General features: G+C 45.9%; 6 protein-coding genes across 6 annotated transcripts in view; 4 read left to right on the top strand and 2 right to left on the bottom strand.

The window, feature by feature from the left end:
- Window positions 1–1,032: 1,032 nt before the first annotated feature.
- PHALS_05139 (FOG: Transposon-encoded proteins with TYA, reverse transcriptase, integrase domains in various combinations) lies at window positions 1,033–2,441 on the bottom strand (the record flags this gene model as incomplete). Its single annotated transcript, XM_024718813.1, has 3 exons — window positions 1,033–1,490; window positions 1,583–1,818; window positions 1,972–2,441. The coding sequence occupies 3 exons, from the start codon at window positions 2,439–2,441 to the stop codon at window positions 1,033–1,035; spliced, it is 1,164 nt and encodes a 387-aa protein (XP_024584174.1).
- Window positions 2,442–5,639: 3,198 nt separating this feature from the next.
- Window positions 5,640–9,398, top strand: PHALS_05138 (regulator of nonsense transcripts; the record flags this gene model as incomplete). The annotated part of the gene is made up of 1 exon (XM_024718811.1): window positions 5,640–9,398. The coding sequence occupies one exon, from the start codon at window positions 5,640–5,642 to the stop codon at window positions 9,396–9,398; it is 3,759 nt and encodes a 1,252-aa protein (XP_024584173.1).
- Window positions 9,399–9,965: 567 nt separating this feature from the next.
- Window positions 9,966–10,628, top strand: PHALS_05137 (hypothetical protein L915_00913; the record flags this gene model as incomplete). Its single annotated transcript, XM_024718810.1, has 1 exon — window positions 9,966–10,628. The coding sequence occupies one exon, from the start codon at window positions 9,966–9,968 to the stop codon at window positions 10,626–10,628; it is 663 nt and encodes a 220-aa protein (XP_024584172.1).
- Window positions 10,629–11,843: 1,215 nt separating this feature from the next.
- PHALS_05136 (Peroxisomal membrane protein MPV17 and related proteins) lies at window positions 11,844–12,470 on the bottom strand (the record flags this gene model as incomplete). The annotated part of the gene is made up of 1 exon (XM_024718809.1): window positions 11,844–12,470. One exon carries the CDS (start codon window positions 12,468–12,470, stop codon window positions 11,844–11,846), a length of 627 nt encoding a protein of 208 aa, XP_024584171.1.
- A 1-nt stretch (window position 12,471) lies between these two features.
- Window positions 12,472–14,110, top strand: PHALS_15076 (uncharacterized protein). Its single transcript, XM_036407174.1, has one exon. It carries the CDS (start codon window positions 12,853–12,855, stop codon window positions 13,063–13,065), a length of 213 nt encoding a protein of 70 aa, XP_036263425.1. The 5' UTR covers window positions 12,472–12,852; the 3' UTR covers window positions 13,066–14,110.
- A 759-nt stretch (window positions 14,111–14,869) lies between these two features.
- Window positions 14,870–15,735, top strand: part of PHALS_05135 (Ribonuclease H-like domain) — a gene marked incomplete at both ends in the record, with an annotated part of 1,851 nt that continues 985 nt past the window's right edge. The window contains one exon of the mRNA XM_024718807.1: window positions 14,870–15,703. Within this exon, the coding sequence (XP_024584169.1) occupies window positions 14,870–15,703 (834 nt within the window). The remainder of the gene's footprint in view (window positions 15,704–15,735) is intronic.

Below are 15,735 nucleotides of genomic sequence, written 5' to 3'. Positions count from 1 at the left end.
GTGATAATTTACGTGCTGGGGTATTTTTTTATTTTTTGAAAAGTTGAGATATTTTTTTTATATATGGCAAAAGCTGGGGCATTTTTTTTATTCTCTGAATTCAGAAACTACATAATTTCTTATTGTTTCAGACATCAATACTTTTTTTGGTGAGCAACAACAGGCAGAAGATATTGATGGACAGCACTTAACACTTAAATTTATCATTATCATACTCCAAATATCTAGTAAATTGTGATCGGCAAAAGTCGCTGAACGGATCTGCTGAAAAGATGAAGTGAGGAGTAGAAGGCAAGTTTGGAAGTGAATAAATTTCGGTCCTTAGTTCGCTACTCTGTGCTACCTTTAAGCCTTCCGTATGACGTCATTGGGCACAGTCTGCAGCGGGGCTGCCGTAGCTATGCGCTTGAGGAAGCGTAATTAAAGTCACCGACCTTACTTTCTTTACGAGAACCAATACGAGTGTAGCGGATCGCAATCCGCTACCTCCAAGAGTACCTTAAAAACTAAGGCTAACAGACTCTTCGGTTTGGATTCAAAACTGATTTTTATTTATTTTTATTTGCGGCAAAGCCGCCTAATTTATATGTTTAGATTTTCCTAAATATATATAGTAAAATCTAATTACATGCATAACTACTGGCTACCTAGCCACATACCGTATTCTTGTTTGGATGTGGTCACACCATGCATATCTTGTGTGACACACACACCTGTTACTAGGGTACATGTAACCCCGTTACACAATCCTATCGCGTCATCGCGGGCGCAATCATACAATATCGCCCCAGTGCCCGAGAACTTGATCGCGCAACGTATGCTTTAAGCCTATCTTCTAAAACTCCTCCGCGAGATAGTGTCCCCGCCGCCATACCTAGCTTAAATCCAGGAGATCTCGCAGCTTTGCAAGCTTGTGCTGATCCAACGCCTGAGTAAACATATCCGCGAGCATGAGCTCCGAGCGGAAGTAGCGCATCCCCACCACGCTCGACGAGCCAGATCTTTGACAACCTTGAGACGCACGTCAATGTGTTAAGCTTTTATGGACGAAGTCTTTCCTTCGATCTGACGAATCGCGGCTTGGTTACTCACGTGCATCAGCTTAGGCTGAACCAGGGCGAGTCCCACCTCTTTAATCATCTCTTGAATACGGAGGAGCTCGCGAGCTGTCTCAAATGCTGCGACAAATTCGGCTTCCATAGTCGAGAGAGAGATACCACCCTGTTTCTTCGCTGCCCATCTTACAGGCATCCCACTTAGTAGAACGATACCACCAGTGAGCGACTTCCTGTCTCCCTTATCAGCAGCAAAGTCGGCATCACTGTAAGACTCAAGCGTCATTGATCCGTTGCAGTCGGCATTACCGCGCATTTCAAGCCGTATCACTTTTCTTTCACTGAGGTAGTGCGCAATCCTCTTTGCCAATTTCCAGTCTCGTACACACGACGCATGTGTCTGTTGCGTGGCTTTGTGAGCTGCAAACGCAATATCTGGCTGCGTGCATCGTGCAATCCATAGCAGACTAACCACCAGCGACTATAACGAGGGAATACATTGCGACCCGAAGTCGGCGTTTTCCTACAGCAGGATAGGACATCTTCGTAGCAGTCGTCACTAAGTGGTGTCCACGTAGGGTTTGCCGATGCCATACCATGCTCATGCGACAGCTCGAATATAGCCTCCTCCTGATCGAGAGCATGTGCATGTGCATCGCGTGCCGTCATTTTTCCACCGAGAAACTTCGACACTGAACCGAGATCTTGATTGGAAGCAAAGCCATTGAAACGAAGAATCGGTCGACCGCTGTGGCTCTTGTTGCTGTAACAACGAGATCACGCCAACCACTGTCAAGTTATTTTTGTCGCGCTTGGAATACAGGCACATGTCACTAATACACTGCTGTAACCAACGCTTGAGAGTTGTGCGTGTAGCAGTTGACTCCATAATCGTTCAGCCTGCCGCATTCCATACAGGCTATTTTTCAGTTCGAGCGCTTCTTCGTTGAGTTGTTTAGCTTTGATGTCCAAACCACTCGGCACATGAAGCAGGAAATTGAGGTTTTTCTCCTTGTCAGCCTTGACGTGGGTGTTCGGAATGTCACCATGCTTTGCCGCCCCCCCACGTCGATGCATTACCTTTACCATCGACACATCCATGGCGGCAGGGAAAGTGAGCGCGCAGTCAATGCCAAAACGTTGCTCATTCCCGCATGTGACTAGACGCACCTTCAGACGCTCCACCGCGACATTCGCATCCGTTTTGGTCTTAAATACCCACTTACTGTGCAACAGGTTGGCCCTAATCGGTTGCTTGATCACATTCCAGACGCCGTTATTTTTGAGAGCCAGGATCTCCTCGAGCATTGCCTTTCTCCAGCCTTCAGCTTTCGAAGTGCGCAATGTCTTGGCGTGCGTCTTTGGACCAGTCTCATAAACTTGCATAACAGCTGCTACATCACATCTCACTTGTTAAGTGTCTTGTGCCGCTCGCTTGGCTCTCCCTCGTGTGATTTGTGGCGCACGTACCCACGATTGCTGGTCAGTCTTGCCTTTTTTCGACACGACCTTGATAATTGACGACGTCCCTTCCTCGGCTTCTGCTTCATAGCGTAACTGTTCACTTTGCTGTCGAAAGGCGCCTTAATATTCTTGAGGTGTTGGGTCACGACCACAACATTGCCCTTGCGTATGAACACGTGATATCCCTTAGTCTCGTCGCTGCAACCCGCGATGATATACCAATCTGCACCTATGCACAAAAGATATACTGTGCATACTGAGCCGAAAGTGACTACGTCACGAAGGTCCGATGCGTGACTTGTTAGCACCTCGATTGGTGGTGCTTGTTTGACATTCGAGCTCGTGGAACTGCGATTCAATATGTACACCGAGTACTCCTCCGCATCTCCCCAAAATTTTAGCGGAAGCTTGCTTGCAAAAATCTTAGAGTGTGCCGTGTTTAGAACCGTCCTGTGTATGCGTTCTGCCTTGCAGTTTGATGCTTGATTCCTTAATTCGCTCACCCGCCGTGACACGCCTACGGACTTGCAGAACAAATCAATGTTCCGATATTCACCACGCTCATCCGTGCGTAGTACATGAACGCGACAAGCCAAACGCTTTACAAAAACCACCACGATTTTTTAGACCGTTTTGCCGCTTGGTCCTTGGTGCACGCCAGGAATACGCGGCAGTGATTGCTCATATGATCGTGACAGCTAACGAGGTGCCGATTCCCAAGTCGGTCTTTTGGTGCCGCTCCCTTAAGTCCCGAGCAAATCACACCATCGATGCTATCGATCGAGGAGTGCGCGATCGTGTCTTTCTTTGAATGCGCGTTCTTGGATTCCTTACTCTGGGCGCGCACGAGACGCGCACCGTGTGTCGACAGTCCGTGAACTGAATTCCAAAGCCGGGCTTGAGCGCCATCATCTCGATTGTGTCGTACGAAAGGTGCCCGAAGCGCTGATGAAAATGCATGAGTGTTCAACGCTGCACGTCTTCTCTGCGCTCCTTCACCTTAGTGATCGATGCCACGATGGAGCCAGCATTTTTGAAGCTTTCGTGTTTGGCTTGCTCTTCTACAACAAGCACGTTGTTTTGCATTGCCACATCAAAGACGACGTCACTGGTGCTGAGCGATCTGATTGCTCGCCGATCGTTTGTATACTCGAATCCGTATCATTTGAGTTTTAGCTTGCCGTATGACAATATGTTGCGAACTAGTCTTGGTGCATAGTAGGCGTCCGTCAGGCGAACGATGCTCAGCTCGCCGATCGCCATTACCCGAAGCAGTACGCTACAGCTGAAGCATTTTGCCATCAACTACTAAGCACTGGTCTCGTATTCACGAGCATTTTCCGATAGTGTTGCGTTGCTCACAAGATGCCGGCTGGACCCGCTGAACAAGATCTAGACGTTGTCGTGGGCGCCACTATCCTGCACATACTGCCTTCTTCTTGTCATTTCTCCTCCAGCCACCCTTGACATCATCATGCTTTTTTCTTCTTTTCGTCGGGACAAGCCGCCAAAATGTGCCCTACCTTGCCATATTCAAAGCACGCTCGTGTCTCGACGCGTGGTTTACTCACAATGATGTTTGCAACGACGTCTTTCCCAGACGAAGCAGGATCAATTTCGACAGACTGTGTGAAATTTGCGAGCTCTTCAGCTTGCACGAAGAAGCCGAGGCGCCTGGCATCGTACTTTGTCAATGGTACCGTGCGCAGCTCGCTCGACGCATAGTGGACAATGTTGTCGAACGCTTGCGCGTCAGCACCTCCGCTCGCATCGCTTACTGCCACCAAGTACAGGTAATGTTCGGGCCAGGTCCTCTTGGCGTCTTTTGTCGTTGTACACAGTCTCATTGAATGTGGTGCTGTGATAGACGTCTTGAACGTCTGGTGAAGTCGCTCCAAAACATGGTCCAGCGTTGGGAGCTGGCGCCACCAAGCTCTCCATGCCTGTTACAGTACAGCTCGGTCGTCCCACTCAAGTAGTGACCGAGCAAGTAGGTCTTCACGTCTTCTGACCAGTCAAATCCACACGCTGCTTGCGCATACTGGATTTGGTGCACGAATGTCCGAACCCAGTCCAGAAACCGGAGCCCAGACCTCGGTGTAGCTCAGCCCCCTCGAGCTTGCGGATCGTGAGCCTGCGCTGACGCTCATCCTTTACACGCATCGCTTGCTGCGCGACCGTCTCCATTCGAAGTGCGTAGTCCTGTGCCACTGCATTCTGGCGCGGGTGGAACTGGTCTGCTGCGGCACTCCTCCGTGTGGCATCCCACTCCGATCTTTCAGGCTTTTTTGCCCCATGCGCACGTTGCGCGTATGAGGTGCCTTTTTTTCCCCCTGCTGCACGGGCGAATAGCCTAGCACATGGATGTGCATAGGCGTCCCCCTCGGCCGTTGTCACGGACAGAGTGGACCATCACAGACTCAATTGCCCCGAGCATACGCTTGTCCTCGTCTCGCTTCACTTGCTAGGCCTCCATCTGCGTCATCCTTGCCTGAAGGTCGAGAAGAGTGGCGATAATTGCGTTGACGTCGTCGCTCATTTCCTGAGCGGTCGGCGTCTCCTTCACAATTGCTGAAGACGCTGCGACATTTTTGTGGCCGGCGTTGAGGCTGACTGTGGTCGGTGCGCTTGGCGCGTCGTCGGAGTCACTTGGTCCTACAACCTGTTTAAAAGATGAAGTGAGGAGTAGAAGGCAAGCTGGAAGTGAATATATTTAGGTCCTTAATGAATCTGTGCTACCTCTAAGCCTTTCCAACAAAGTCATTGGGCGCAATTCTATTGCGTCATCGCGGGCGTAATCATACAAATCGTCCCATGGCCCGGGAATTCGATCGATCAACATGAGACTCATTTTTGCATTGTTCGTACGCAACAATTTAAGTTGAGAATTACCAATGTGCATCCTTCTCTCGATCGCCCCTCAAAATACTTGGAACTTGACTCACGTGCGCTGATCAACACATTTCACTGCAAGCTTGAAACACTGAAATTTTCTCTTGACTCTATTTAGTAATGGCTTTTGATGTAAACGATATAAATTCTGCTCTATAAGCTCAAAATGTATTATTCATACATACCCTCACTTTTGAGTTTGCGTCAAAGTAGTCACACGACATTGCTATGACGCGCGACGAGGAGGATGCACAGACGCAAGCTCTGTTGCAGCTTCGCGAGCTTCAGCGTCAGAGTGAAGTGCGCTTTACATTACGTGTAGCAAATTCTGCAGCTGCTGTAGCGTCTGTACGCTCGCAGCTAGCTACGTTAAAGCTCAAATCCGACATCAAACGCTCTTCTGCTTTTGTTAAGAAGTTGCGTCAACTCACTGAATCCAATGCCGATTCGCTACTTCGTGATGCTGCCGAGTTGAATCTTACTCGTTATATAAGCGAGTGTGTAGCGGCACTGGCCGATGCACCCCTCAAGCTCGCTGACCTAGCGGCTTCTGTCAAAGTAGCGTCATTATTACACCAGCGTTACGAGGAGTTTGCGCCAGGAATGGTGCGAGCTCTTGTAAGCAGTTTTGAAGGATCCTATCTATCTGATGACAAGAACAAAATGCTCAAGCGTCGATTGATACTCCGTCTATTATGTGAACTCTACCTGGCTGGTGTCTTTGACGACGTTCAAGTGATTGCTCACATGATCCAGCGAGTAGCACGACGGGAGCAAATAGGAGGGAAGAAAAACCGAGGCAACATGTCGATTTCAAGTCCAAGTGCAGCTTCTTCACAACAATTAGAAGTTCCGCTTCTCGTGAGCTTTGCAAAGTCTGTAGGTGTGGAGTTTTTAGGAGTTCAACCAAAGAAATTTAAGGAATTAGAAAAGAATCTGGCTGAAAATGAAGAGTTTAAGCAGTGGATCAAGACCCAGACGCATGTGGTACCAGAGTCTGTGCAGAAAGAGTGTCTTAGCTGCTATTTAGAAGCTTATGATATGATTTGCAAGTTTTATCTAGCACAACACGCAACGTGGTTGAAATTAGAAGCGAGAAATGAAAAAGAAGAAGCAAATCGAGGAGAAATTTCAGAAGAACATGTACAGGAGCTCAAAAATGCCAAAGTTTTATTTGAAAAACTTCAAACAAGTGTCAATTCATTGGCAGATGCATTAGATCGACAAGTACCGCCTTTGCCGGTTGAGAAAAAAGAAGATGGATTGGGAAATGGAGGTATTCTCGTCTGGGAAGGAGGTGAAGGAGGCGGTAGAGATTTGAGTCGAGATAGCCCATTTGATGACGAGGCGACACGCTCGTTCTATGAAGACTTTCCCGATCTCTTGGAACTTGTTCCTGCGGTCGTGTTGGGTCTTACTGAAGTGGACGTGGCCGAGTTGAAGAAGAAGAAAGAAGCTTCTGCCAGTGCAGAAGAAGAGGCGGAGAACGAGATTGATGAACATGAAGTGACTGCAGAGGATGATGGAAAGAAAGGAGATGAAGGTACTTTAGAGGAGTTTGATGCTGATGTGGGCAATGACTTGGTATTTAATGATGCGGATGATGACACAAGTAAGTTAAACGATGCGATAGGAGATCCAAGTGCAATGTCATCAAGTGGTGCTTCAACGAGTTATCATCATCAATTGGATGCTTACTTTGCATCGTTGGAAGATTTGGTTAATCGAGACCGTTGCGATAAGGCCGCAGTTGAGTTTTGCTATCGTAATTCTAAGGCAACACGAGGTCGTCTCGTGAAAACGTTATTTGCAGTACCACGGACGCACTTAGAGCTTCTGGCACACTATGCACGTCTTGTGGCGACTTTGCAAAGTGTTCTGAAAGACGATATTGGTGGAGAGCTAGTCAACTTGCTTGTGAGCGAATTTCATGGATTGGTCAAGCGACGTAATCAATTTCGTCTCGAGTCTAAGATCAAAAACATTCGCTTTCTCGCTGAGCTTGTAAAATTTCGGATCTGTCCACCAAATACAGGCTTTAGATGCTTGCAGAGATGTTTTCAGGATTTTCAAGGCCACAATGTGCATGTGGCCACGACATTTCTTGAAAATTGTGGTCGATTTTTGTATTGCTCAAAACACACACATGCTCGAACGGTCAAGTGTTTAAATGTCATGATGAAATTAAAAGCAGTTAAGCATTTAGATCCGCAGCTAGAAACATTGGTGGAAAATGCTTATTATATGTGCAAACCACCTGAACGAGTGGAGTGCAAAGTGAAGGAGTACGATCCTATGTATCTGTATCTTTTAAAGGTCTTGTATCAGGATCTGAATAGCCTGAATGTCAACAAGGTGGTTAAGACACTTCGCCGACTTCCATGGCAAAAAAGTACAACCTGTGACATGGTTTTAAAGGCTCTTTTAAAAGTGACAAAAGGGAAAGTCATGCAGATGAAGTGGATCTGCGAAGTTGTGAAGGGACTGTCGCGCTATCACGATGAAGTTCTCGTCTTGCTGGTGGACGATGTGCTAGAGTACATTCGGTACGGACTTGAAATGAATGACTACCGCGACCATCAACGTAGCCTTGGATACGTGAAATTGCTTGGAGAGATTTATAATTGCGGGCTTGTGAACATGAATGTGGTGGTAGAAACGCTGTATCTTTTGATCAATCATTCGCATGACTTGTTGACGCTACCACAGTATAGCAGCGATAAACTTTCAGCCGCTCAGTTGTTAGAGGTGAAGAAGCGATTTTTGTTGGTTCCAGACTTGCGCTACGATCCTCGTGTACCAAGTGCAGTGGACGGACCAAACGAAGTATTTCGCATAAGACTTGTCAGTGCGTTGATTGAAACGTGTAATGGAGGTGGAATCGCACATCTCACTGGAATGAATGGTGTTAATGATCGAGGCATCTCGCGACCGCGTTTGGGGCGATTTATGGTTTTTTTTCAGCGATACCTGTTTTCTAAAACAGACGTACCCTTAGAGACGGACTTTGTCGTGTTTGATCTTTTTGAAATGCTCGCAAACAGTATGAAAGATCACTTTCAGAAATTTGAGACTTGGGAAGAAGTTGATAAGGCTGTTCAACAGATTTTACGTGGCGATATGGAAGAAGCCGAACGCCGGTTGCGGAAGAAGAACGCAGCGTTGGTGATGGCTACGAATGGTCTTGGAAGTGTCGCCGAGGAGCCATCGTTGTCTCAACCGGGGGACGAAGATGATGATTTTCTTGAAGATGAAGAAGAAGATACAGATGATGACGAAGAATACGACGAAGAGCACGATGATGATGATCATGTTGACGGGGAAGACGGCGAGGAAGATGAGGAGGACGACGAGGATGACGAAGATGACGACGACGATGAAGACGCCACTGATGAAGAAGAACTCTTAATCATTCATGACCGTATTCAGAAAAGTGAAGACGATGAAGAATTTGAAAAAGCATTCAAATCAATGATGCATGGAACAACCGATACGCGCAAACCATCTACACGGGTCAACGTAGACAAGATGGCAATTCCTACTGTTGTTAAGAGTTCGGTAGCTCCAACTTCCGGATCTCGTGGTATTATCCCGCTTCATTCAAGTGATCCTCCTGATGGCGTAGTCTTTCGTATGCTGCGTCGTGGTAACAAAGGCAAAGTTGAGGCTCGTCAATTGATTGTACCGGAAGCATCCTCGTTGGCTCAGCACAGTCATCGTCAAGAAAATGCTGGTAAGAAAGAGCAATCGGAACTGAAGCGACTGGTGCTACAAAACATGGAACGCGACGAAATAATGAATGATGGAGGCTCGTCGGATGCCGGTTCTGCTTTCGGATCGTCATTATCACGTGGTAATGTGAATCACACCACTCAAGCAGCAACCCAATCAGTGATTGACTCGCGCACAGGATTTGGAGTGGGAAGCGAATGGAACAACGCTGAATTTGGACTTCGTCGTGGTAAAGGATACCGTGGTACGAAATAGCAAAATAAATTACGAAGAGCGGCGACGTTTCTTCTAGCGAACGTGACACCAACATCTAAGATGATTAGGATCATTGCAATGCATGACTCTACAGAACAGCCAATTATCATCAAAGTTGTGCTTACGATCGGTTGAAGGTGAGGAATAGTTTCAAAAGGACGAGCTCTGTCGGATCCGAACACTGAAGGCCAAAAGCTTGAATGGAATATTTGTAGCTGCGTCGTTTCTATACTTCAAGTATTAGTATTTCAATTCGAAACCGATCAATGCTGCCGAGACTTGAGTAATATCTGTTGCTCGTTCTTGCATTTGTGCTAGAAATCTCTCATTGCTTGCGATGCTTCCCAATAAATCGCTTGAACCTTCACTCATTCGACCATTCGATCATTTAATTGCACTTACCCTGCAATTTTGTAAAGATTACATTCTATTAAATTTTCAATAAAGAAATAACATTGAGAAGTAAAATATGATAAAAATAGTGAGTAGTGAGTAAGCAATCATCTATTTGTGCGCTGGCAACGTATCTGCCTACTCTTACTCTTTTCCTCCTTCTGGAAGAGTAGCATGCGCCGTGTTGGCGCGCTTTATCATTATTGGCTGCATAAATCCCCGCTATTGACCAAAGTCGTGACAGCAACCACGCTTTTTGGCACAGGGGATCAGATTGCGCAGATGCTTGAGAACGAGACAGAGGAGAGCATGTTTGACGAGTTAACAAGTGAGCATGTACCTCATCGAATGGACAATACACCGAAGCTTGTAAGTGATAGCACAGCTCGAACACTCAGGATGATGCTGTGGGGAGGGTGTTTTGCGGCACCAATAATGCACACGTGGTTTCATGTCATTGAACACATGATTCCAGGCACAGGGAAACTAGTCGTTGCAAAAAAAGTGGTAGCAGACATGATTATCATCGCGCCAGCCACGTCTTTGGCTTTTTTTACCATCACAAAGTGCATGGAGGGCGAGCCTTTCAATGATTCGTTTCAAATTGCCAAAGCTAAATTACCTCCGACTTTACTTGCAGATTATATGTTATGGCCGGCAGCGAACGCGATTATATTCGGATTGGTACCATTACATTATCGCACCCCACTTACACATTGTGTCAGTCTCGTATGGTCAACATTCTTGTCAAAAATGGCTTATCATGAACCTTTTAAGCTGACGTCGCTGTGGGGATGTGGCGAATCCATGACTTCTAGACCGATCGCTAATAATTAATTACTGGTATAGAGAACATTATTTTTACGCTACATGAGAGTTAATAATTTTTGATGGAGATTTATTGAATCGAGAAAGGTTCGTAGCTTACACGAGCAAATATTGCTCTTCCTTGTAAAGGCAACTTGCGTTTTGCCGTCACATAAACAAATGATCGAGTTTGACTAGTTAGAGTGTATTTCATTTGCTCGGTTAAGAAAGCAACACAAAATGTGATGCGGAAGTTGTACCCGTTTCTGGCAAGCAGCAGCATATTTCCTATTGAATGTTCATTTGTGGTTCAAAGAATGTAGTTGAGTGAAAGGCAGCATTATAAATTGCCGAAAGCTGCGTGCGCGTCTCATAGACCTAGCGGCTTAGTGATTTAGTCGACATGAACGTATCGCAGCGAAATCTGGGATCCCATTTTTGTCGTTGAATTTGATAACCTATCTCGTTGATACTCTCACGAAGCGCTTTTGGTTTGAAGACTCGAAAATAAATTATCTCACCACGGCGTTTGATTGTGGCTGCTCCAGATTTCTAACGGATGTATGAGAACAATCCTGACACCAAATGAGACGTGGACAACATCGCGTGAAGATTTCGAATTTGGTGATGTTTCTCTTGAATTTACTTTTGTTTGATGAAACTGACTATAGTTGTCAAGCGAGACTGCAAAAGCGATTTCGATTTCGCAGTGGGTAGTCGCTTCTGTTAACTTGTATCGTGAGAAATTTTTTTTTCAAAATGCGTGGTCAAGAATGAGAGCTAGACGCTGTGCTGAACATTTTAATTTGCATCTTCCAATCGAGAGCGCTCCATTGAAAGCCTTTACCAGAGAGCTTTTCAGTCAATCTCGACAAGAAATGCGATACGTCCATGTCGACTTCGGTTTTGCGATATCGAAAAGCTTCTTGCAATGTTGTCTCTCTACCACCTTCGCTGGACCATATTGCCCATTGATTCAGATTTGCCCACCCTCTCGTTGAGATACCCAACTATTTGATAGGAATTGAAGCGGCATTCGTTGATGCCGAGCTCTCAATAGGATAGTTGTCTGTGATGTTATACAGAAATGTAACTTCTTCACTAATGATTGTGATATGTTGAGCAATTGAATTCTATTAGCATGATTCATTGGACTGCCAGTATTTACGATGTGATTAACTTCTTACTAATGGTTGTGATAGTTTGGACACTTAAAACAGAATCTGTTTCTTTTGGCATGATAACTCAAACTGCCATTGTTTCCTCTGCGCCTTCCGTTTGTTGGTCAAGAAGCCTTTTAAGTTTTTGATGGCCTTCATCTTTGCTTGCCATTCGAGATAGGAAAGCAGACCAGCCAATGTTAACGATGTTGATGAACAAGATGCGGTACTGCAACGGGACGAACCCAAAAGTGCACATGTGAACCATTGGCCAGACAGACCAATTCGCTACAAGTGTTGGTACCAGTTTGTCGACTGCATTCTCCACTGAATTGTGAAGCAATTTGTTTTCGGAAACTCCCGCGTAGGTGAAAAATGCAATTGCTAGTGGTGGCGAAAAGATAAGTTGATCCGCAGCGACCTTTCCAGCGACCGCAGCAATTCCCTTTCCTGGAACGACCTTTTCTAGGTAGTTGTACCATGCATGACCAATAGGAGCGAAAAAGAGTCCACCCCACACCATCATGCGAGCCATTCGTTGGAGATCAAAATGGTCATCAACTTTATGCTGGTCGCTTTTGGCAGTCTCCGAATTCTCGAATCGCTGTGCAATTCGGTCACCGAGACCGAAAAGAATTGCCGACGTCACGCCTTTCGTCAATAACGGGGATCTGCGCAGCCATTGATCGTATTTGAGCCGGAAACCATACATCTTGCGAAAACAGAAAGTAATGAATTGCAACAATCCTTGCGGTTCAGTTCTTCAACTTGAATGTCGACAACTGTATCTTAAACGTACGTACGTTAAATTTTTTGGACTCTTGAAATCTTACGCTTGTGAGTAGCCTATCTGAACTCAATACAGTACTTGAAGTGAAATAGCCTATTCTATCAACGAAACCCTCCCGATAAACAAGCCGGATCGTGAGGAGATCCGGACACTGTTAGAATCAACATTTAGAGCCAAAGGGACGATAAGTCCGCCAATGCTATGACAGATATACTTGACTTTATCGAGAGATCTGGAAAAATGTTGCACATCTAGGACTAAGGTACACTATCTATTGGCTTCACAATTGATAATTGCATCGAGGATGAGGGATACATTTCCCCGACCAACTTTGTGTGGCTCAGGGGACATTAAAGTTACGCTGGTACCAACATTTGTATGGGCGAGTCGCTGCAATAAATCTGCGTGCTGGATTCAGCTTCACATTCCATTTGGATTGATTTACAAAGACGGAGATTTGACATATGGACAACAATGTGTTTATAGTTTTATATACATGAGAACTTTAAGGATGTGACATCAAGGCTTAAGTCGTGGTATTACCCATTGTCCTGTTGGGCTTGTTTTGAGCTCAAGTTGATTGTGGTGTCAATTAAACTTTCACAATATGGACGAGCTAGGAAATCATGTAGGTGTGATATCGGGACGACACTGACAAAAATTCTTTTCCAAACATTTGAATGTTCATCTAATTGTCATCCGAGATTGTCACTGTCTTTGTCGTCGATGATAGTTCTTTGATGTTTTAGTTGGCACACTGTGATAGACGTCGTCTTTCAGAGCCTTAGCACATCATTCGCTTAATATAAACATCTTTGAAATGGCTTCTACACCAAAGCTCACTACATTAGTACGAGAGGCAATCTTCAAGTGTACCTGCACGACACTCTCAGCCACGGTCATGCTATTTGAAGAAGCGATGTTAACAAGCCTCGTGACGCAGGTCTTTTAACTCGCAACGTACGGCACGTTTGACGATCTTGTTGATGTTACAAGTTGCTTCACAATGTGGACAAAGCACAGTGACTATGAAGGAATGGTCACCGCAGTGGTAGTGATACGATCTGCTAATGACGTATCAATTGACAAGAAAAATATGGCTGTTTTAATGGTAATCGTGTCGATGTTTACGGATACTTTCAGTATGTTAGCTTGACTTGAGATCTTCATCGTGGTTATCAGAGGTGCAAAGAAATATCGCTGTGTTTGACCAACATGGTTTCAGAGTCGAATATTTCGTTAAAAAGGGAATGAGTGATCTTAGTGCGATCCATTTTAGCTGTCATTCTAGTTGAGGATGTAGGTGCTTATCGCTTTGCTAATATGTGCTAAACATTTTATCTGCCGACATGCCGTTTGCTTTTTATCTGCATTCGACATCAACAATGAAGCGGTATCGACACAGAGACCAGTAGACATGCATATGATAATATTTGTCGCGTACGAAAGAAAGTGATTCTATAGCAACAATAAAAATACGCGCATTGCATTATTTATACTATCCTCACCATACGGTATTTACATCTTAATGTTAACGTCCACGAATGCTTGGACTTGGAAATCCCATTCTGAAGACTTTTTGTAAGGACGAAAGATCAAGCGATAGAGCAGGGTGCCGGGATAGCAACCTTAGTAGCTATCTTTACTTTTCCACGAATTTCAGCACAGATCAATCTTAAGTCAGATGTGGGCTCAAATCGACTAGCCATGAAGAACCTGGAACGAAATCAAAAGCTTGCTGTCGAATCTGGCAAATCTGCCGTCCATACATATTCATATTTGGTAAGCACATGACCGGAAATTTGCATTCTTCTCAATTAATGGCCAGATACTCGCTATAATTATGCGTGTACTCTTGTACTCCAATAAAATAGGAACTTTCAAAGCCATCCGCTTTTATATAGAATGTGCACGATCACACCACTATCAATCTGTCACTCGCCGCGCGCTCCAGACCAGCTGCAAATCCCGCAACGTCTCAATGGCCCATCCTCGTAACAGAAGAGTCGCGGTTAATGTTTACTTTAACCCAAAGATGCTTCTCACATATACGATGCTAGGTAAATGCTAATGCTAGGGCAGGCTAGGCAAGGCTAGGCTAAGGCTAAGGCTCATGCTAGGACCCAGGCCTCTAGCATAGCATAGCCTAGCCTAGCCCGCTAATAGCCTTTTACAGGGGTCAGGGCCAGGGGCCTTGCACATTATTCTGAAAAAGTTTTCTCTTCACCCTGGACTATACTTTGTACGATAAACTCACCCGACACAGCCGTAGACCAACCGGATGGCCGAGAGTTACGTGCCGACCTGTTATAGTGGACTATATGGAGTCGGACGACTCCGACGAGGAACTTAGTATGCGAGGATTAGAAGATGATGTGGCTCCACGTGTTCAAAAGCGCAAGCGGCGTACCAAAGGAGATACTCTCAGTTCTACGGAGGCAGCGATTCAAGTCGTGCAGTCTCTCGTTGCTGGACAGACTCCTGAAGTCGTGACGGCAATGGCACACACATTGCCATCCCTCGCTGAAAATACCGCAAATGCACCTTTACTTGCGAATCCCAACACCCCTGTGGACAATGCCACCGCTGGTAATCCTGCAGAGGGGGGTTCGCAGCAGGCCGAAGAAGACGCAGAGAGTGCAAAAGACTCCAAGAAAAAGTTTTGGACGCTGTTCGAGATGGTTCTAAGCCGCGAGGTTGTTGATGTCGAGTCAGGCAAGAAGAAGACGGAATTAGAGAAGTGTGAAGCGGCTGGTGCAAACCATACGCTGCTAAAGAAACTGCATTCTGACAAGTCAAACAATATTCAGGCTCGAGTGGTGTGCAAAAGCTGCAAAAAACCGGGATTTAGTCAGACTATTCTTGTGTCGACTAAAACGTTCGAAGACCACGTCGCTGCACGCCACTCGGGATCGATCGAGGCAAACAAGGAGTCCACTGTTCCGTCTTGCTTTCGTCCCAAGGGCGAGGCGGTTATACTGAGCGGCAAGCTGTTGGGGCTGCTCGTTGAGTGGATCATTCAAGATAACCAAGCCTTGTCTGCTGTGGATTGTCCATATTTTGAGGCGCTCATGGAGGGCATGAATCTAGCGTACCGTATCCCAAGCCGCAACACCATCAAGGCGCGCATTTTGGAGCTGATGGAAAGCACGAAGGTGCGAATGAAGGCTTGGTTTGCGGAGGAGAG

The sequence above is a fragment of the Plasmopara halstedii genome (assembly GCF_900000015.1).
Source record: "Plasmopara halstedii genome assembly, contig: Scaffold_2881, whole genome shotgun sequence".
NCBI classification, from domain to species: Eukaryota; Oomycota; class Peronosporomycetes; order Peronosporales; family Peronosporaceae; genus Plasmopara; species Plasmopara halstedii.
Note: the sequence above shows the minus strand (reverse complement) of the source record. Positions and strands in the feature narration are given on the sequence as shown.

Coding starts and splice junctions, on each gene's coding strand:
- PHALS_15076 (XM_036407174.1), top strand. CDS start 12,853: ATGAGGGATACATTTCCCCGACCAACTTTGTGTGGCTCAGGGGACATT.